Source organism: Anopheles arabiensis, chromosome 2 (genome assembly GCF_016920715.1).
Source record: "Anopheles arabiensis isolate DONGOLA chromosome 2, AaraD3, whole genome shotgun sequence".
In the NCBI taxonomy this organism is placed as follows: domain Eukaryota; kingdom Metazoa; phylum Arthropoda; class Insecta; order Diptera; family Culicidae; genus Anopheles; species Anopheles arabiensis.
In genome coordinates this window covers 42882271-42904791 of record NC_053517.1, presented here as the reverse complement: position 1 = coordinate 42904791, position 22521 = coordinate 42882271, and the positions used below count along the sequence as shown (strand labels likewise).

Below are 22521 nucleotides of genomic sequence, written 5' to 3'. Positions count from 1 at the left end.
TGCTGATGGCTAAATTTATAGTAACTAGTTAATTTGGCAGGTTACAGGGCTGCACAACTGCATTTGAAAGATCTCCTCTAAAGAGTACTCCGAAATTGATGATCACGAAACGCAATTAAAATGAGGTACTTATAACGACCCCATAAGAACAAACCTAAAACCTAAAACCAAAACCAAACCCATAGTGGTCCTGATACCAATAAATTACCTATTCTTCTTCAAGAACTGCATAAACTGAACCCATACCGAACCCATACCGGTCCAAGAATCGATCATAAACCCATTCCGGTCCTGGAACCGATCATGAACCCATTTCTTTCCTAGAAGCTATCATGATCTTATACCGGTCCTGGAACCTATCACGAACCTACACCAGTCCTGGATCTGATGATGAACCCATACTGATCCAGAAATAACTCCCGATTTAACACATTTTCTTAAAACAGTACCTGGAACTGTTGCGGATTTGGAACGATACTTGAACCGGGTCCGGGTCTAGTACCGATTCAGTTTCAGTTCCAGTCAACAAACCATACCTGGAAGTGAATGTGCAGCGTAGGATTAGTGTAGAAAATGGTGTGGAAATATTAGTAAAATTTGTGAAGTGATAAAAAAGATTTTTTGCGTTTTATAAAAAAACGATGAAAAATATTATAAGCCCACTGTGCAATGCAGATATTTGAGTATGACATTAGATCAACTTTTTACGCAACCCTGAACGTTACTGTCAACGCCTTCATTGTTTACGTTCAGGCCGGTGCACGTGTATTCTATACAAATTAATAAAAGTGATTGTTTTACTGTATTTCGTGTCTCGGAATACGTCCCCTTAAACGATGGAAGGTGTCGGGCAACTATTTGGGACCCATTTCGACAGTGACGATGGTTTACTAACCGCATTTCTTAACAATATAGATGAACATCAATCGTTTTGGTCAGACGTAAGTTGAAACCTCGATTCGCTAGCCGCATTGCGAAGAGATAGCAAAATCTTAACCACAACCACGTTTTTTTCGTGCTTTGCAGCCTGAAAATGATCTAGACACAATATTCACCAAACTAGGCACCTTGCTAGCCAGTGCCAGAACGCGCGATCGTGGTTTAAGAATTCTCATCCACCTGCTGCCCGACTGCCCGCTGGATCTGATCGAGGAAAAGGCTCAGTTCTATCTGAACACTTGCACAAAAGTATGCGACCAGCGTGGGCCAACGCAAACATTGCCGCTGGTGTACAAACTTCTTCAGCAGCTGTTACATCGCTCCCTGGGCTCGACCGAGCTGCACAAACTGTTTGTCAGCAATCTGGCCAAAATCCTCGAATCCGTCGGGCCCAAGCTAGAACCGTCGGCGGTCCCATCGGTTTTGAGCTTCCTCGAGCTGGCCATGCAGCATTATGCTGGTGCTTGTGGGCCGTTGAAAAGTCGCATCGAGACGTTCCTTTACTCGCTGGTCGATTCTACCGATCGGTTCGTGGTCAACCGTACGGCCAACTGTTTGCTGCTGCTGCAACAAATCCGAGGCGGAGGACAGCACGGTTCGCTGCATAAGAAAACATGGGAAGAGTACTATCTGAAGCTGATTGACACGATACACGATCTGTTGAATCAAATCTTTGCCCACACGCCGGAAACGTTTGACGAGGAGGAAAACCTTGAGTGTTTGAAGCTGCCTGACATTAGAACCACCGGAAATCCTATCCGTAAAGCGCACTTGATCGCGATACGCGCTTGCAATCTAATTACCTTTCTTGATCAAGCCATTGTAGGTGCGTACCCGGTGGGGAAGCCAATCACCCCGTTTAAAGCGTTAAATCTTGTACTTCGTGGGCTGTCCGTATCCTGTGAAGCGATGGGCAAAAATCCGATTGCGGAAAACATTGCATTCGGTGCGTTTTTACCGTCCATGCACTACGGGCTGTTGGAGGTGTTGGACGGGCTAGTGCTGGCCCTCGGCACCAATATGCTGATGTTTGGTGACACGATTTGCGAGATGTTCTCCAAGTGTCTCCGAGCGACCCAGAGCAACAGCCACGACTCGGAAGGTGCGAAAAAATCATTCATCCGCTTGCGAACGAAAATCTACGACAGCGTACTGCTGTGGTGTGAAAAGATGCGGTACGGCAGTAACATCGAGATGGTAAACGAAGCCCTGCTGGAACAGATAATGCGCGACATTACGCCGTACGAGAGCGAGGTAACGCTCAAGATGGGTGCCACCAGCAACAAGCGATTGTCGGCCAGAGCAAAGAGGAAGCTGCAGAAGGAGCAAAATGCTGCAACTGCACTTAACCAGAACCACTCTAGTGGTAGTGCAACGGCAGAAAACAAGGAGCTGTTTATTGATCATGGCAACGAGCCACTGTGCCGTGCTGCTTTGGCCTGTTTGACCGCTCTGCTGCAGTCCGCCGGGTGTTTCATCAAACCCGTCACTCACAAACTATTGCAGGAGAAAATCGTTCCGCTGTGTTTTACGCTGGTAACCAATAACCAGCTAACCGGGCTGTACGGCGATGCCCAGGTGCGTGTAGCTTTACTCCGCGCCTTTGCTGCTCTGATTGTGAATCCACACCACCACTGTCCACCACCGCTGCAATATGCCAGCTATATTTTCAACACGCTGCAAACAACGGACTCCAGTGCGACCGTTCGGTCGGTGGCTGCAGAACTGGCCCGCACGATGGAACTGGTGGTACATCCTTGGAAGGAAACACTGTACTTCCCCGCGGACAAGTCCGCCATTAAGGATGCATTAGCGAACAAGGACAATCACCCGCTGGCGATGTTCACCGTGAAGCAGGTGGTTGTAACGAACGGTACCAACGGAGTGCACGATTCCTCTGATGTGATGATTCCATCAGTCGCAGAACCGGCAACTGGTACTTCGCCGGTAAAAGCTGCCAGTGCTCCTAGCGAGCCGGCCGTTGAACCAGCATACGAAAGTGAAGGTGAAATTAACGAATCACTAGCCGTAACAGAAGCGAGCGACGAGTCATTTATTGACGCAGAAGAACAGCAAACGACGGACGAACCTGTTGGATGGGTAGAACATGTAAGCGAGTCCTCGCTAGATGATTCAGCAAAGGAAAAGACAAACGCAATCGCCAACATCCCCGACGATACAGAATGTTATGATGCTGGAACTATTCATCCAATCGATGATGATGACAATGATGATGGGAAAACGAGTGAATCCGCCGTGGTGGCGGTGCTGGACAGTGATGAGGAACAGGGACAAGCACAGAATGTGGAGCAGGAGGATGATGATGTGATGGAAGTGCCAATTGACGTAGAGCTATCTGCACCTAAATCCAACAGCGAAAAGAATAATTTGAAACATTCAATCGAAATAATTGACGATGATAACAGCAGCGTGTCGGCGAAGAAGGCCAAAATGTTGGACAGCTGTAACGGAAACACCGGTAAAACAAAGAACATCGACGAAATCGTAGAGGAAATGGTAGCCGAGTTCGTTGACGAACCATAAGTTGCTTATTAATTCCGCTAAGCTTTAGTAGGATCGAATGAATTATGAAGTTTGGGATACGTTAAAATCATAGTGTTTGTTTGTGTATCTTGAAATAAGCACATCCTGAATAAAAAATACTGCTCTAGCAACTATACAATTTACCTTTGTTTATTGAGATTGATAACATTAAGTTAATGAAATGAAAATGAAAGAACGGCCTAACATCCTCAATATTTCGTAACCTAATTCGTTAAATAGTCGTAGGCATGAAATCATCAGGTATTAGTAACAAATATGGGAACGTGTGGTTGTGTTAAGTGGTCTTCATGCAGCTGCACTAAAAAGCTATTAAACTGCATAAATACTATTTAATGTATGTCCGTTTGAGCGACGCATCCTCCGGACCATCTTTGGCGGTGTGTTCGAGCATGGAGCGTGGAGGAGAAGGATGAACTACGAGCTTGCTGAGCTGTACGGCGAACCGAACGCTGGCGAAGGCTGGCAGGATGCGATGGCCGGGGCATGTTATGAGGATGCTGGACTCATGCCCCACCTGTTCGACATCGACCTCCAGTTTGACATGAGGCACAGGGGAGCACAGCGAAGTCGATGGCTGGATCAGGTGAGACGAGATCGGGTGTCGGAGATCGGGTGTCTACATGGATGGGAGGCTGCAGCTAGGGACCGCGCATCCTGAAAAATGATTGTTGAACGGGCCATGCCACGTCCACGTGCTGTGTCGTGAGCATGTCAACAAGTGAGAGAGAGGGAGAGTAAGTCCGTATAAATTACGTAATAATTTACCACCTCCCAACTATGCTATAAGGAATATTCAATCATATATGGGGCATATCATTTTAACATTTCAGAATTTAAATTAGCATCAACCGTTTTGCGCTGTCAAACTGTTTGAACTAACCCAATTTGCTGCTTGGGCACTGACGTTTCCGTTTAACGGATTGACGTTTGAAGAGAGCATGGAAATCGTGACCTTGAGTGGTTTGTAATTTGTCATTTTATATAGCACGATTTTCTGTTTTCTCTATTTAAATGTTCGATAAATGTTGCAATAAATTGTTCAGTTCAATTACTGTTAGCATACTTTTCATATTTTATATCACCAGGAGCCACCATGAGCTGGAGTAAAATCCTACTAAACAGCTGATAGAGAGAGCAAAAAACGTGCTCTCTTGAAAGAAATCGTTTATTTTGATCGCACACCACTATAGAGGTTGTAAAATTACGGCGGATGTCATGCGTGGCCATTCAGAACCAGCTCTCCGAACAAAGGGATTTTTCTGTGAGAGAGCCGTTTGCTCCGCTTTTGCCTCGTTTCTCTCTACCAGTGGTACTGAACTTCATAACGACAGATGATAAAGAACCATGGGAAAGCTTACTTTCACGTTTAAACAGAACAAAACACAAAGAAAATAAGCTCAATGAATCCCGCCTGCTTTGTGTGTACTAGAAAAACTCTTTGCATGTTATTTACACTCAAATTAGCGTCAATTTTACGACCCTCAACCCGCACACCGTAGAGAGCGTGGCGTTGAGCAGCCCTGGCCAATTTCCCCACCATCGTGATTGGTTTGAACGGTTCGGTACTGCCATCACCTGCACACGGCGCGCATTACGTTGTGAGAGATCTTGGTCGAAGCTGAAAAAAGCGGAGGCTCTCGTACGCGATCACACCAGCCATTTGCGCTCGTCAAGACAAGAAAAGAAGTACCTAGAGGTAATTCAGCAAAAAATAAGCTAACACACATTTGTGCTGAAACCTTTTTGAAACGCGCACCATACGAAGAGGGAAAAAATACGCAGCACGGCACGATAAAATTCAGCAGTAAGTAGAAAAGTGTCTACATCACGAGGTGTCCGAGCAAAAAGGATCTTTCGGTGTCGGGTGAAACGAGTTTGCTACTTGCTGCTGCTGTCGTCGTATCTTGGGCAATCGAAGAACACATCTAGCGGTGTGTGAGTGTTCGCCCCTAATTGTGCGCGTGTGTGTGTACTGTCTTCAGTGTGGGCAAGTGGAATAAAGAAAAGATACCCACCGCAACGAACCGTACCAGCGTACCGAAAAGACGCCTCATCAGAACCAAAAGTGTTTCGCAGGAAGCAAGGAAAGGAGCAGTCAGAGCAACGGAAGTAACAGGCTCTCCACCTCGGGTCCAGAACGGCCGTGTGGTAGTGTTTGGCTGCTACTACGCCATAGTCCTTTCGCAGCTTCCCTAGGGACATTCGTGTATAAGCGCGCGCACGCGACTGTGTGTGTGTGCACAGTGTTAGTAACGGTAGTAAGACGAGAGACACACCTGCAGAGCGTCACCGCGTCCGAGAAGGGACACTTTGTGTGTGTGTGTTTGCGCGTTGCTGGTGTGTGGTCGCAAACCCGCGGCAAAGGCTTCGTTTGTATTTTGCGCCGCAATAATAAGGGGGCTCGTCCGTCGCTACGCCTTCCAGCAGCTCCAGTAATTGTGTGCGCGCACTAGAAGCCTGGTTCGTACGAGAGTTCTCCAGCGATTGGGTCCTGCTTTGCCGTTACGCCTTCCACTGTTCCGCCGATCAGTGAGGATAAGAGTTGAAGGAGAGCGGTTCGAGGCGGTCTGCGAGGAGGAACGCAAGGATAAAGCTAAGTTGACTTTAGCGAGCCCAAACGGATTCCCAACGGCAGAAGAAAGGATAAGGTAACGAAGCTTGGTGGTGAAGCAGCAGAGAAGTGCATCAAGCAGCAGAGCGAGTGAGCAAGAGCGAGAAAGGTGACGTGAAGCCTGTTTGGAAAAGGCGCGGATTCGGGTGTAGTGGGTGTGTGTGTGTGTGTGTGTCTGCTGTATGTCGATTTGTTGTTTGTCGTGTGGTTCCTGGTCTCTGTGTGTTTGGGCGTTGTTTGGTGCCAGTTCTGTTCTGTGCATGTGTGAGTCGGTGAGATCCGTTGAGATTCACAATAGAGGTGGAAAATAGAAGAAGAGCAGGCTAAAGCAAAGGAAGGAAAGGGTCGTCTTACAACGTTGCCCGGGAGTGTGTGAGTGTGTTGTGTGTGTATCTTCTGAGAATCGACTGGAAAGATCTGCGTGTGAGTGTGTGTGTGTGTGTGTCTCGAAAACACAGGTGCATCTAAGTAACGGGCCGCCCCCATGACTTCGTCCCAACCGTCACAATCGTCCGACGGTCAGCACACGATAGCCGACAGCGGTACGATGCTACCGACAGTGGTGGAGAGCGTGTTTAACGCAGCCCGCACCGGAAATCTTGCTGCACTGAAGGTAAGTCCCTGTCCCACGCTGCGGATGCTGCTTTTTAGGGTGCTTTCTTTTCTGTATTCTTTGTTTTGCTGCGCTACAAACACTCCCTTTACGACACGAGCTTGCACGAGCGTATCGTGTGACCGACGGCAACGACGGTTGAAAGGGCGGATAAGCGCACTTGATAAGCGCAAACGACGATTCCGGAGTGTGCATACACACTCACCTACAGACGGGGGTTTATCAGTTCGGAAGGAAACGAAAACGAAGGCGATAGTGTGCAGCGCATGTTGTGCGATGTGCGGCCTAGCAACGGCCATAGTTACGCATGAAGGGGTCCTCCCTGCTGTGTCGTCCTGGTCGCTAGTTCATGCATGTGTCTGTTTTGGTTTATCTAGCCGTACGGTACCGCGTACGAGACACCACTTATCAGGGTGGTCGGGTCGACCAGACGGGTGCCAGAAGCAAAGATAGAAAAAAAATGGTTACAGAGAGTAGAAAGAAAGTTACATAACGCCACACGGGCACACGGGCGGGCTCACTGTACACGCTGCGAGCTGTGGGTGCCATTTTACCTCAATCCCGTACTTTCGTTGCCGTGCTTAATTTCCCGACTCGAGAGACCGATTTCCCATCTGATGGCATGATTTTCTCACCGCTTTGCTTGGTAGAACTTCTTAAAATAAACGACACAATTCGGTGATGTTGGAGAGAAGTAGTCTCACATCCACATTGAAACACACACAAACATACACCGTTTAGATAACGAACACTTCTCTTGGACTGTGCGCTCGTATTGGGGCTGGCCTGATTGTTGCACCACCAACCAAAAAAAAATGCTCTCCGCTCACAGCTTCCCTCTGTGCGGAGCAGGTTCGTTTGTTTACTTTTGAATTCTTTTTTATTTCGCAACATTATTCTCGCTCGTGCCTGCCCAGCTGCTTGAAATGCTGCACAAAAAACACGCACACAGACGCACACACAGATTCATTCGGCCCGTAATCGCTCTTGCGCTATAAAACACAAAAAAAGAAAGAGAGAGCGAGAGCATATTTGATTTAATCCACCCTAGCTCCATTTCGATTTGTTGGACAGCAGAACTCTACCGTGAAAGTATCACCCTTCCCCCCTCTCTCCCCTCCTCACCCTGTTTCGCTGTATGGGTAACGTTGTGCAGGTGAGGGTGAGAAACACACTCCGCGCCCGCCCCGAAGACGACTTCGCTTGGCACAGTTTCCGTACGGCGTGGCCTTCGTATTGATTTCCCGCGAGCCGTCATCCGGGCTGGCGAACTGCATCGCATGTTGAGAAGGTTCTGGTTCATTCCATTCCCTTCGTCTTTGTCATTCGATTTTATATGTTTAATTGAGTTTGCAAATTTTTACCATTTTTTTAATTTGTTTCTTTAATTTTTGTACATTTTTCATTATTTGAACAATCAAAAAGTTGAATGTAATGTATTAATTTTACTTGTTTTGTTTTTTGTTGTATTTGTTACATATTCCTTCTCCAAGAGTCATTTACTGCTTCAATCAAACAAGTTTCTACTTATTTTTTTCTTAACGAGTGGATTCTTATATTCGAAAAAGCACGTTTTAGAGTCGCTGCCACTCGATTTTCAAAGCAAAAAGCTAGTATCATGCAAACACGCAAAAAAACGCCAGAACGTCGCGTGTGTCTGCTTTGGATTAGGTTTTATTTCTTCGTTCCTTTTCGGTTTAATCTCATTACAGCAACTCCTTCTATCGCGCACGGTCAGGGTCATCATCGAGCAAATCTTTGTTTTTCTTTGCATCTCCGTCAGAGATGAATTTTATTCTGGTTCAATGCAACCATAGGGTTTTTTTTCTGCCGTAGCATCCATATGGTACAATTTACGGGTCATGTGAAGTTATTTTTGTGATGCCAGATGGAGTAACAAAACAGCCAACCGTTCGTCACACGGTATCGCTTGAAAGAGATGAGTTGCAAAGTTTTATAGGGTTTTGGCCAATGATTTACGGCTCCAATTCCGGCCAAAGCACCACGTGGCTCGATCCTCTGGGACAAATGTCGCGTCAATATTTGGTCGATAAATGGAGCACCAATTGGAGCGAACCGCAAACGCGACATCGCCTGCAATACGAACGATTTCCGAGCTGCTGGAGTGTTTCGGCACGTTTGGAAAGCATGCAGAATGACTTACCATGGTGCGGGAAAGCAATAATGCAGTAGAAGAAGAATGGAGCAGCTTTCTTGGTGGACAGCATTTGCATACCCGGTTCCCGCCCTAATGCAAAAGCGAAGAAACACACATGCTCTCGTGGAAAGCAACGTTTTTGGGAGAGAGAGGCTAATTGTATGGAGGTAAGCAAAACGTGCCTGTACCACGTGTATTTTCTTTTGCCCTCTTCTATCCCTCTCTTTTCTCCGTGTGACAAACTTACGCCTAGCCCACGTGTGTCCGTTGACCTCCGGCAGACCGGGCCTAATCCCTCACGTTCTATCCGTGGTTGCTTTCGTTGGCAAATTTCCTTCGGCTATAGGTGCACGCTTGGTACTCCGGTACAAGGGCAAACCTGTGCTGTTGTCGCCACATGTCACTAGTGTCCCAGGGAAGACATGTGGACGGCACATTGTCCGAGACAATTGTAATCCTGGCGGTTTGTTTCCCTTTTTTCTCGTTGCAACCTCACCCACGGAAGAAGGTACAGGTAACGTGAACCTTTGCCACTCACGTGGTCCACGACAGAACGTTGTTACCGGAAAGGAGGGAAATTCGTGCCGCTATTGGTCGGGTCAGCTGCAGCGGCGGAGAGTATAGTGATTTATGGTGTTTTCCTTCGATCGTTTCGGAGTTTCCCGCCGTCATGGGAACGCTATTTTTGCTGTATGAATAATTTCATTCTTCAATAACCTTTTGTTTCAAACCACGTGTCCTGGGAGTGGTAGGCGACACTTGGAGTTTTTTTATTGCTGTACAAATTATATTCTCCAGCGAGTAATGCAAAACAAATGGTTTATTCCGGATACTTTAAGGGTTTCATAAAATAATAAAAGTGTCTTAGGATATTTCAAAGATATTCAAATCACACGATACTCTCAGTTGATATTACAACTTCATATATTCTTTCTCTTCATATATTCCATGGAACTTTCTTTCCATGGAATACTTTTGAAACAACTTTCCATGGAATAAATCTGTCTCTCCCCGTAGGACGCTATGAACTTTTATTTGAAAGAATTGAACGCTTTCGATCGCAAAACTTGGCGACCACTGGGTGCGATGTACTTCCACAGTAAATATAAAGCCACAAAATTTAGTTTAACATGAACGCTTCATGTTGCGTGCCTCTTCAAGGTCGTCCCCAAACGAAAGCGTCCTTTGCAGTGGGGCGAGAATTATCGATGCAACAACGCAACAATCTCCTTCTGTTAGCTGTCAGCAACGAGGTTTATTTCCTTCGATAAACTATCGCACCAACGAAGGTGCACTGAAAGCGAGAGCATTTTTTGTTTGCAATAAACAACCGCGTCTTCGATCGATCGAAGCGACGGTGGCTACTGGTATTTGAAATGAAAAAAGCATTGCCAAAAATTCATTCTACACGTTTTTTTTTTGACAGATGTCAATCATTTTCTACCAAAACTACGTCCGAATGGAAAAAGTGGTTAGAACTGTCTGCGTAAGCTCACTCAGGAGGAGGACTCAGCGCAGGAGAGAGAGTTTTCGTGAGATCGATTAAACGTCACTGCTTTATTGTTAAAAGCGTTATGGGTAAAATATTCACGGACCTGTGTTACGTCGTGCCCCCCCGTGCCATTCCATTTGGTCTAATGAGCGACTACAGCGGGCTCTGGCAATGGCGTTACACTTTTGCTTCGGCTCGAAAACGCCACAGTTTCTCGCTGCACGATCGATTACGCCGTTAGTGTTGGAATGGTGCGGGGAGGCGTGGACAGTGTACATCATCTATTGTCCGTTACATCAAGCGGCGGCAATCCGAATGGACGCGAAATGGAAAACCTACATTTGGTACCAGCAGTGGCAGGGGCAACTGCTGCTAGTGCTGCTACTGCTGCTTCTACTGCTTCTCACCGGGCCTACCGGGGTGTGTGTATGGTCGTCACCCGTGATCGTTTCGAATTTTCGTGTGGCTTTGATGGGCGTAATGGCGGTGTCTCTCTGCCTTTGCTTCGATGGTCACTGCGCTACCAATCCGGTGGCGGTGTAGCGGTGGTGGCATCGGTGGTGGCTCGACTGGATAAACACTGGGGCCATTTGGGACGGCCAGGGGACGGGAGGGCTGCTTGCATTAGTAATTCGAGTTCGTTCCCTTTCAGTGGACTCGCTGTGATTTTTTTTTCTTTCTTCGTCTATTGGGTGCAATTGTTTGGATCTGTCCTGCTCTTACTTTCGCTTTTACGCGTTTGCTTGCATCTGCCCGATTTACTGCCAGCAGCAGACTGTTTTAAAAAAATGCATCTAGTAAAGGGGGGAGTGTCCGGCGGGTGTCTTTCACACCCATGGAGGGTGGTGGTGTGACTGCTTAGCGAAGCGGGTGGTGGGCTGGTAGTATGTAATGTATCGTCTGGTGGTCATGCAGCCGTGCAGTGCGCGATTATCGAATGTGGGCCACGAAGACAATTATGCCGCGAAAATGGCTCGCAAAAAAAAAAAAAAAAATGCTGCAGAACTGAGCATGATGTTACCGAAAAGCACGCTGTCGGAGTAGGGTTTAGGTTGAAATTGTGCGACCTCATTCTATGATTCGCTTTGCCGTTATGGCATGGCTCGTGGCATTTTCACTATTATCCGAATCTGTGTGATTTTTTTGTAGTAAGATGTCTCAAAAACCAGGCACGTCAGTCATAATACAGGGTTTTTACTTGATTTCGCAAGCGTAGCAACGTTGAACGCAACTGCAGCATTTGACGGGACAAACGCATCAGTTGTTTTCAGAACGTCATCATGCTTAAGACAACCTTCGCACTTAATATCGCAAGCGCGGTACACAATATCACAAAGGGTTTTGCGGCTTGAAGCAAACATTTAACCATCGCCTAAAGTTTTGCAATCCAATGCACACACCCGAAAATTTAAAGTACAGAGTTAGGTAAAGTATTCGTTCTTTACAATTGTTAATTTACGTGAATAAGTATTGTAGAATTTGTCTCTAAAACTTGTAAACAATAAATTTTCAAGCTGCCAATTGACCTGAATCCGTTTAAACACATGTAGTTGAATACTTGCTTGAATCCGCAGAACTGGAATTGTGATATTGTGTACCGCTCTTGTGCAATCAAGTGCGAAGGCTCTCTTAAGCATAATGACGTTCTGAAAACAACTGATGCGCTTGTCCTGTCAAATGCTGCAGTTGCGTTCACCGTGGCCACGCTTGCGAAATCAAGCGAAAAGCCCTGTATCATACGTATTCCAATAAGAATACGTCGATACAATAACATCATTGCCTAAAATAGTAAACCCTTTCAAACACATGAGTTAACTAAATCTTTTATCAAAGAATTGGTCCTTTTTTATTTCTGCAGCATGGGAAAGGTCAGAAGCGATCAAAAATCAACAAACCCAACGAATTTTTTTACAGTTTCAGCGGGTAAAGGTCGTTAAAAATATTCTCCTTAAATCTGGTCCTAGTCCATCGGCTGCCGCTTCAAATGTGTGACCAACGTGGCGCTCTGTAAACGCTGCCAGTTTCTTCACCGATCAAAGTAGCGTCTCCAGCGTCTCGGCATACACTGTCAGTCGTGAACACAGAAGTGTCTACAGTGAAACCGGTCGACCTTCGCGGTACAGTAAAAATAACATTCTCGATGTCCCACCACGCTACACGAATTAATAATATTGCTCTGTCCCGCTCGTTCACACATTGTGTGCCACGTGTCTATCTCTGTTCCTCGGTTGTAACGGTGTTCAGTGTTGTTGTCCATCCGTCTGGCTTGTGTTTTTTTAGTTTTCTTTACGGTGGTGCGTATGTACGGTTATTGCCATCGATCCATCGTCGCTATCGTCGTCAGCGCGTCGTTGCTTCCGGATATTGATCAGGTTTTATTTTGCTTTTCTTACCCGCCATCGGACTGTGTCCCTTGAGTGTGGTGATCCTTGGCTGGTGGGGTGGAGGGGCCACTTTGTAGAGGCGAACCCCTTTGTGCGTGTCGAAAGCACTTTTCTTCTAGACGCTGGAGTTTGTTGTTCTGCCAAGAATGTACAAAGAGCAATTACGAACATTGACCTGCAGGCATGTCAGTGTTCTGGCAAATCATACTGCAAGAGTTGCATTAGTTGCGAGAAGAAACCCCGTGATTGTTTTCAACAAACCTGTGACTAAATTTGCCCTTCCATACTTACGTGCAACGACTTTACTGCTTATTAGACGTAATTTAAAACAAAACACATCTGTAATGGGTTCTTCCCTGCTCTTCACAAAGAACTATTCTTGTCCGACAGCATTGGCGGTGTTGTCGTGTGGTCCGTTTTGCTTTGTCCGGCCACTCTGTCCCATTGCTAACGGACACCGAGATTATCCTTGAGTGGGGCCATTGTGCTTGCTCACGATTCCTCTTCGGCGGTGGTAGCAGATGCGCCATATTAGGAGCGAACGATCCTCGCTTCTTCCGGGACGGGTTAATGCTAGTTTTTCACTGCCATCCGTGCTCAGGCACGAAGAGAATTTCATTCCTTTTACAGAAGTGGTATGATTTTTTAACGCCAAGCCTTGCAAAAGTGCCGTTGGGTATGTGTTAGAAAGATGAGACGAGGCTTTACTCTTATTTGTTTGTTTGCTTGCGTTGTTCTTGGACTCTTCGGGCTAGAGTGTTACTGCCGGGGATATCCTGTTTAGAGTCTTAATTTTTTATCGTTTTGGTTTGGTGCTAAAATTCCTGCAGATAAACCAAAGAGCAGGTAAACTGGTTTTGATTTCATCACATTCTGAAATTGGGAACTTGTTGGGGCACATGCTATGATTTGCACTTTGGAGATCTCTAAAGTAAAGCTATGGCTTGCAGTAGCTGCTACATGGTACGACCTGATACATGGCGGATGTTATTCCTGGCATAATGCTCAAACTTCGTTACCCAAATTCAAACAACTTTGACTGAATTCGATCACAAATCATTTACTGCAAAGCGATCGAAATGTGACGCTTGTTTAACCATTTTCCAAACTAATTATAGTTGCTTTGTGATTCGTCGAATAATGCCTAGGAAATGGTCTGTTTGTGTGTGATACCAATAGAAACAAACGGACCACTTAATTTTGTACATGGTTGCGTGGGGTTCAATTTGGTGTCCTATCATTAGTATTGATTTGAGCTACTAGGAACGTCACCAAAATGCGTCACCTTGCCATGGACCGTTTCGCCGTGTAGATCCTTGGGGCGTTCTAAAAATAACTCAGCATTTTGTGAATCATTTGCTATTTGATGATAAATTTAGGATTTGGGTAAATGATACATTATTTAAAGTAGTGTAAAACAATACAAAAAATAATGTTTCACACGCAAAGTAAATTTGCGTGTAAGAATATGTGGCGAGTTACATCTGATACCTCGCTGGTTTAGTGTCAAAAGTCAAAAGACATTGTAATTGACAAAATATTGAATGAGTAATTTGCATTATTTTGGAGTTTAGAATGTTGATACTGCTATAGCTACTAGTGATAAAAGTTAGACAATATGTGTGATACTAATGGTACACAAAACGAGCTGCTGTTCCGGGATATCTGTAAATGTAGGGTGCAACACAGTTCTACGGTGCTGTCATGTTCGAGTGTTAGTACACCCGCTTTCGACAACAAACAAACGCTACCATTCAATCAAGCTGTTCACTGGACTGTGTGTGTTTGCCTTGACCTTTGACCACACTGTGCGTTCAAGCTCTAGCACTCGTGTTGATTGTTCACCCCCGGCCTGCTTGTCCCGGTTGACGTCGTGGTCGTCGATGAAGCACTTTTCTTCTATGTCATTTAGAGTTGTTTCCTGTTTCCGGGTGCTATTAGAGCCTGGTGAGATATTCTTTAACACTTGAATTATATAGCTGTTTCCTTTTTAGTAAACTGACGTTTTGTATGTTTATGTGTGTATTACGAACACAATGATAGGACGAATTTTGTTCCCACAGTGCATCACCTACATCTTAATGGACCATGTTTAGATTGGTTTCGTTTTAAACGAAATCATATCAATCTGTCAAAACTAAACATCACCTACCAGCTCCAATGGATTCCTCCGATCTGTGGGACAGGTTTCGAAGCCATTGGATTTTAAAGCTCCTAATCTTTAAACGAATGCCGCAGATATAAGGATTGCGTTTGATGTGTAGGTGGCTGTAGATGGATTGTATGTGGCATATCTTAATTGCTTTTTTGTTCAACATTAAGCATGATTGAAATCACTATTAGGCTGTTAATAAAACTGATTAGATCAATGTCCCTATACGGCCAGCTTGAAAAGATAAGATGTGCAATATGACCGAACTCAATCGTTACCTTTTTCGACGGAACTTCTAATTCCTAGCACTGTACTGCTGTTTCCCACACATAGCATACGGTTTGTGCGTTCCGGTTGTTAAGCGTACATTCACCTTTTGCCTAGGGTGTGATACTTCATCGCGACAAAAACGTTCAAGGGCACCGACGAATCTGCCAACGGGATCGAATTATCTCTTTTTTTTCGCCCACCTTAACCTTAACCTTAGTTGGTCCCTAACGAGAAGAAGCGTCCATTTTGGACTCTTATTTTTGCTGTTTGTTTCTTGTTTTTATGAAACAAAGTGTTCTCGCTTTCCCAATTTTCCCAGCTAATCGCGGTGCGTAATACTCTCCGTGGAAAATCCCGTGAGAAATACGCACACGGAAAAGGTGAGAAGCACACGTACACCCAATCCGATCGGCCTCTTACACGCGTTTGTGTCCGGGTGTGTCGCGTTGTTGTGGATGGTCGTAAATTGTAAACGCGTTTGGTGCTAGACGTCAACAGTTTGAGTTTTTTCTTTTTTTTTTTTGCTTGCTATTCTTGGCACCAGTGGATGAAATGAAAACATGATTTGTGCCGGTAAGATGAAAATTCTAAAAAAAAATATTAAGAAAACCTCACACAGAAACATAGGCAAATGGCCATTTGACGACGGGTGCTAGTGGGGTGATGGGGAACGGAGACGTATTTCGCGATTGGCTTACCAAAACGTTGTGGGAAATGATAAAAATAAACATTTTCAAATCATGTGATAAGAGGAAAGGCGTGGTTTTATGTTCATTTTTGTAGACTTTGCCGAACGGGTCGGCAGGTGTGGTTGAGGTCGTCGTGGTTGCTTTGCGCAAGTGGTGTATAAACACTTCGGGCTTTTTTGTTAACCATTTCGATTCGTCTGTGGGTTGATAAAAATCACCAGTTGTTAGCACGTATCTTCATGCCGGGTGGGTTTAGTATGTGGTCGTTGTGAATGTGTTGCTTGGAAAGTATGGAATCGTTAACGGAGTACATTAAAAATACTATATTTTTGTTTGAATTAACGTAACGCATAGAACAAAACTATATTTTTGTTTCATCGAAGAGAATTTAGCAGAGCGTTTCTGTTTCCTCGCTACCTGAATATTTGATTTTTATATGGCCCACAGCATTTACTCATTAATTCTTGCATTAAAAAACACATAAGTTGGGAAGACTTCATTTGACATTTCATTTGACATTTGCGTTAAGTGTACCAAATGAGAAATAGCGATTCGTTAAACATTTGAGAAATGGAAAAATTTGGCCTATTTTAATCAAATCGATCAAATAATGAAATTAAAGATAGAAGATAAGATATTAACATTCATACAGTTTGTTTTTTGCCAACACTGCGTTAAACGTGATTTAGGTCACTGCAAAGTGCGGCAGCCCAAAGCAATATCTCAGTTGTACTGTTTGCTGCCACGTTTTTACCGCTTTCATGGTGCTAGGTCCTGTTGTATGAACTACAAAGAAACATTTAGTAAGCTTCACCAATAACTTAATTATTCATTGCAACAAAGCTTAAAATTATTTAAAAAATGAACTGTTGAACATATAAACAATTTAATTCAAATTTTCTACTCTCCTAATCCTACTTCGTACGTCAGCCTGGAAACCTAAAACAAATGGAAACTATCTTAAAACAGTGAAAAAACCAGACCAGAAGTTTCTTATTGCCTACCTTCCAATAGAGGGGGGATCCAATAGAAAGGCTTAAAGAAAAAAACCACACTAAAACATCCAGATGTACACGCAGCAGCCACAAATAAACATTCGGATGGGCGGCCTGGCGCGCTCGGTTCAACGTTTTTCCTTGAACTCGGCGGTTGCGTTGAGCCCGTTTGCTTTTGCACAGCTTTGTGTGTTTGCGCTGCTGTGGCTTGGCGCAACTTTCTGGACGGCACAGGAAAGAACTGCTGCGAGCAACATACTCTCCCGAGCATACACAGGTACTAACGTGCGCATGCGTGTATGGTTCAACCATCACATCATCATCATCATCATCATCATCACGATCATCACGGTGGAGCATGTTTGGGTTTGAATGTTCTCGTTCTCGCTTGGTCGTCGTATCTCCTGTGCCTTTGATTTCGCGGGCGAGAGTGTGTGCGTGTGGTTTGAGCCTCTTCCGCAAGCTGTTTTCAGCGTGTGCCCGTTTCTCAATGCTTTGGGGAGTTTGCGAGCAAACGCGTAGTGGCAACCCTTTCTCCTCTTTTGGTTGTGTTTTTACAGACACCATTTACCCTTTGCCTGCGTATTGAGTCGCGTGACGAATCGCTCGGGAACGTGCTTCCGCGTTCGTGCCTGATCTCGAGATCCCAAACTTTTTAGAGTCACTGTTGGTAGTTGTCTTAGACGGGCAGGGGAAGAGCAGTGCAAGCAAGTTGTTTGCAAAAAGTGTATAAAATGACCCAAATGACTAAATTAATGTTAAAATGCGCTTATGCTGCTTTAAATAAGCTACAAACGTGCATTATAATAAAAAAACAAACTCGTAAACGATTTGCCATTCACTTAGAAGGTACTTTAAAGCATCCACACACACACACACAACCACATTTTTGCTGTACATTCTTGTGTTGGTAGTGGTACTGGCCGGGACCATAGCAGCAGCGGCACAAGCATAAAACACAACAATGTGCATAATGTTAGCATGAGTCATTAAGCGCTTGGTTGCATGGGCATGGGGCTCTGTGCCATGGTTCGTAATACGGATTGTTACGGTGTGTATGTGTGCGTGTTTAAAACCACAAGACCATTGAATTGGAGACAGCACAGCTCGGGAGAGAGGTGTCATTTCTAGCCAGGGTTTAGTTGGGGAATGTTTTCTCAGCATAGTTATTATGCCAAACGTTGCGGTTACCTTCCCTTGCCTTTTGCACCGTAATATCAACCAGCTGTCAGGAATGAAAAGTGATAGAGAGAGAGAGACTTTGTTTAGCTTCTTAGCTTGGCTTACATAATGTTCCGTCCGACCGACAGCCGTCGTGTCTCGTCTTCTGGCGCTTTGCCGGCGGTGAAGCAATGGTGAAGGGAGTAGTAATAGACTGCCATGGTCTGCCAAAAGAAGGTGCCCAAGCAGCACCCGCACACACATTCCGCGAAGCCAGCCGGCATTTATTGCCCACCGGTCGCGGTTTAAGTAGTGAAGTAACACGCTACGTCCAGTTAAGCGATGTGCTGCTTCGAATTGCTTTGATTTTGGTTTCTGTTTTGTTTGAGCAATAGAGAAAATGTGAAAACGCTGCAATGCAATCCTGGAGGTCGCATGTTTTCATATTTTTTTCCCCATTGTACAAGCATCCTAATCGCTAAGCAAACGAATTGGAAAGTTATTGTCGTCCGTGAATGATAGGCAACACTTCCGCAGTTGGTACAAATCGTTTCACCTAATATTTGGCTGAGAGGTTTCCAGAACACCGGGCTGCACGAAGCATTCTAACCGATTTTGATTTGCACGTAGTCTTTCCTCTACGTAGCAACCGAAAGGTCTACGGGCCAAAAGGTTACGTGCACTCGCTAGCAACGTTGACTTTCCAACAACATGCCGTAACGCATTCGTGGGGATCTCCGCTCCGTTTGTTTGTTTTCCCTCGGTTTTCCTTTTATATTTCCCCTTTCACGACAGCATTAACGTCACCTCTGTCACGGTTGAAAGATGTTACGCCTTCGCCGGATGATTGCAAAACTTTTCCACTTCGCCGGCCGTGTGCGCTTTGTGCGACCGCTGGGGCGAGGGAGCGCTTTACTTTACCACTAGGTTTTGGGGGACCAAGCGTTGCAGCAGCAGCAGCAGAAGCAGCAACGGGCATGTTGCAACTTTAAATTACCCTTGAGTCGTTTTAGGCCACAGCATGGCATTGTTTATCTGTGGGGAGTAGATTAATTAAATATTGCACCGTCCAATTAGGCGCGAGCTCTGGACAAATGGTTGTCTTATTTCCACTGAGTTGCATCGCCAATGTTATCCCAAATGTAAGTCAAAATCAAATGTCATTAAATGACGTCACTGGCCAGTTTTGGGGTTATGCTGTGTTATGCTTAAGTTGGATGTTTATTATACGAAAGGAAAAGTTATTGTGGACAAGAGACACAGAATTATGGATGACAACTCCACATAATAGTTGTTCTAATAGAAGCTCTGTATCTACCAGTTTCCATCACTGGGGCCCTTCACGATTCTAGTCAGCTTTTATATGGAGTTTTACAGTTGGAGGCCGAAATCATGTAAACACTCCATACAAAACTAACCGGCAATTTTCAGTCTAGATTATTCTAGCCTCAAAGCTAGAATTAGATTCGAGTACCTGCTCGAAAAACGCCAAACAAAGTGGTGTTTACATTTACCCCATTGAAGAGATCTGGTGATAAAATCCAGAATCAAAGTATCAAGAATTATGGATGACAACTCCACATAATAGTTGTTCTAATAGAAGCTCTATATCTACCAGTTTCCATCACTGGGGCCCTTCACGATTCTAGTCAGCTTTTATATGGAGTTTTACAGTTGGAGGCCGAAATCATGTAAACACTCCATACAAAACTAACCGGCAATTTTCAGTCTAGATTATTCTAGCCTCAAAGCTAGAATTAGATTCGAGTACCTGCTCGAAAAACGCCAAACAAAGTGGTGTTTACATTTACCCCATTGAAGAGATCTGGTGATAAAATCCAGAATCAAAGTGTATGTAGTCCAGATGGTCTCATAGCATGTTTTTATAACCAAATTTGATTATCACTTTTTGACAGGATGGGTTAAAACTTTTGTTCAAACAAGCTTTCTGGAGGCTTAATGAATACTCAAAACACTCTTAAAATCTTCATTCAGAAACAGAAGCGATAAAAATCAGCCTTCTAAATTCATACACCTTGGGATAAGTCCACCTGTATATTATACGCTCTTAGATAGCTGCTCAAAAACTGCTATAGAATGGAAACAGCTTACAGGCTGAAATTTCAGCCTACGAACTTAAAACGGAAAGGGCCCCACTAGTAGAATTGGTTGCGCCGAGCGGTCTGCTAGTTTACGTAGGGTACCATCAACGTGAAGCCTTTACTAATACACTTCCAGCGCTTTCATTGGGTTTAAGGTGGGGGTTTTGTTGTATTTTGCCTGGTTAGAAGTACCCATTTTCGTTGCACGTGTGTGTGGTCGATTGCCAGTCATCGCCGGGTTGTTTCGAACCGTTCGCCTTAGACACGACTCCGCAGTTGTCGTATTGAACGGGATAAGAGTGGAGCCCACTAGCAGCCTACGTTGACTTGGAGCATATTGGAAAGGCATTAGCTTAAAGTGCCCTTTTGCATTGGTTGGTTCGTAATGTTCCCGCTATTTGTAAGGTTTTTTTTATCAACAAAGGCAAACCAATCTATGCAAATGTCCAATTGTCAACCAATCTATGCAAATATGGATAAGTGACGCTCAAAAAGACGAGAAATTTCAAAAGTATTAGAGTGAAGGAAGTGCAATTACTTACATTGCTGGAATCTTATTAGCATTTATTTTCAGAAACGCATGTACCACTTTTTTACAACAAAACAACTTCAATTTAGTCAAACCGAATAATTTAAAGTTCTTTGGGCTGCTCGTTTGCTCAACAGTATCTTTCGAACCAAACGGCCTGCTTTCAATCAGTCAGAACATTATTTTCCCTATAGCGAAGATAATGTTCATTCCACTTCCAATGGATAGCTTGTTACATTGATTGCATTACAGTGCCTTAGTTGTAATAAATGAACATCGCCGTGATGAGTGAGAAGCTTGCACCAACTCCTAAAAATAGGTCGAGTTACTGTCACATGATGCGCCCTCGTTTTGGCTAGCCCGACACGGGTGATTGGCTCTAAGCGGGAGTGTGGATATAAAAAGCTATAAAAAACACACTATCAGAACAAGGGGGAAGAATAGCAGCAGGAGGTAAAAGTGCAATTTTCTTCCCCCGCTTCCCAGTAGGTGAAAAAGTGCGATCGTTGGGGAAAAGCAGAACAGTCTTTTCTTGCAACCGCCCCCACAAACATTGCCCGGAAGTGACCTACATCCAACGATGTCGGAAGGATCCGTTCGCACTGTATCCCCGCTGTATGCCGATTCTAGTTCAGAGATTTTCTTTTCTTTTGTTTGATCATTACACGCGTGTTCGGTTAGTGTGCGCACGAGCGCGCACGTTGTTACGGGATGTGTAAAGCGTGGTTTTCAATTGTTTACGCTCCTGCATCCTACTACATCGTCGGGAAATGGATGCGTTTCGCTTGAAACCCGGACGGTAAACGCTTCTTTTTTTAAGCCAAGGTCAAGAAGCATTACAAACGCTATTTCTTTTAAAATACATTATTGATTTTACACTGCGTTTGAAGTTCCATTTTTCGCGGAATATATTTTTGGTATAGTTAGCTGTATCGTCGGAAATTTGGATAGAAAACATAATCAAACAATCAATTAATTGGATTGGATTCATTGGGCTTATTTCTCTAAGAAATGAGGTCATATTTTTCTGAACATGTTTTGTAAATTAGACATGCAAGGCATGTGTTATGCTCAGCGTGTGGACGGTATATGTATTATGTTTTTTTCTGGGAATTTCACTTATTTCGAAAATTATTTAGTATGGTTTTAATCTAAGATATGAAAAAGATCCTTTAGTTAAACAATTATTTAACATGACGGTCTTTACAAAAAAAAATAAAGGTTTGTTTGTGGAAGAAAATTCCTAGCAAATGGTTCAACCAAACACCGTTCGTATTGGCACAAAAATAGATGATTCTTCCTCTTAATTGTTTTCTTGCAAGAAAACTTCATTTCATAGGATGCCTGTGAAATAGATATTGTTTTATGTTTTAAAAATAAAATAATCTGTTTTAAAATGTACAAAAGCCTCTCCGATATTAAACAAAACCTGTATGTAATAGTTCGGTAAATTATCGATATCGGAAATGTATCTTTACCGTGTGGCGATGCTGCAGATAAACGGTAGGCCATGGTTGACATTGAATTGAATTTGGGGTGGCTCTGCTTCTGGCTCTCGAGAGTCAAATGAATATATTAAATGCATGAAAGAAAAAAAGACCGAAAAATCATTCACCTGTTTCACGTGTGGTGTCTGCAGCCGTCACAAACACAGACACACACACACGCCTTCGTATATTGCCCGGACCGTCCGGTTAGCGATGTCGTAATCAATGAGAGGAGGCTCTCCACGCGTTCATCTACGGTTGGAAGACCTTCAAGCGTAAATGTTGGTTGCACTTTTCCTTTCTTTTGCTCGCTCATGAGTGTACGCATTGGACCGCGGAGCGGCGGCTACATCATCGGCGTCCGATGGAGTTTT

The 22521-nt window shown here is 44.4% G+C and overlaps 2 protein-coding genes across 2 annotated transcripts in view; both read left to right on the top strand.

Annotated features, from left to right (window-relative positions):
* The first annotated feature begins 62 nt into the window (after positions 1–62).
* Positions 63–3622, top strand: LOC120894600 (proline-, glutamic acid- and leucine-rich protein 1-like). The gene is made up of 2 exons (XM_040297286.1): positions 63–941; positions 1027–3622. Exons 1-2 carry the CDS (start codon positions 837–839, stop codon positions 3481–3483), a joined length of 2562 nt encoding a protein of 853 aa, XP_040153220.1. The 5' UTR covers positions 63–836; the 3' UTR covers positions 3484–3622.
* Positions 3623–5081: 1459 nt separating this feature from the next.
* Positions 5082–22521, top strand: part of LOC120900578 (protein fem-1 homolog CG6966) — a 43839-nt gene continuing 26399 nt past the window's right edge. Inside the window, exon 1 of the mRNA XM_040307768.1 lies at positions 5082–6728. Within this exon, the coding sequence (XP_040163702.1) occupies positions 6600–6728 (129 nt within the window). The 5' untranslated portion in view covers positions 5082–6599. The remainder of the gene's footprint in view (positions 6729–22521) is intronic.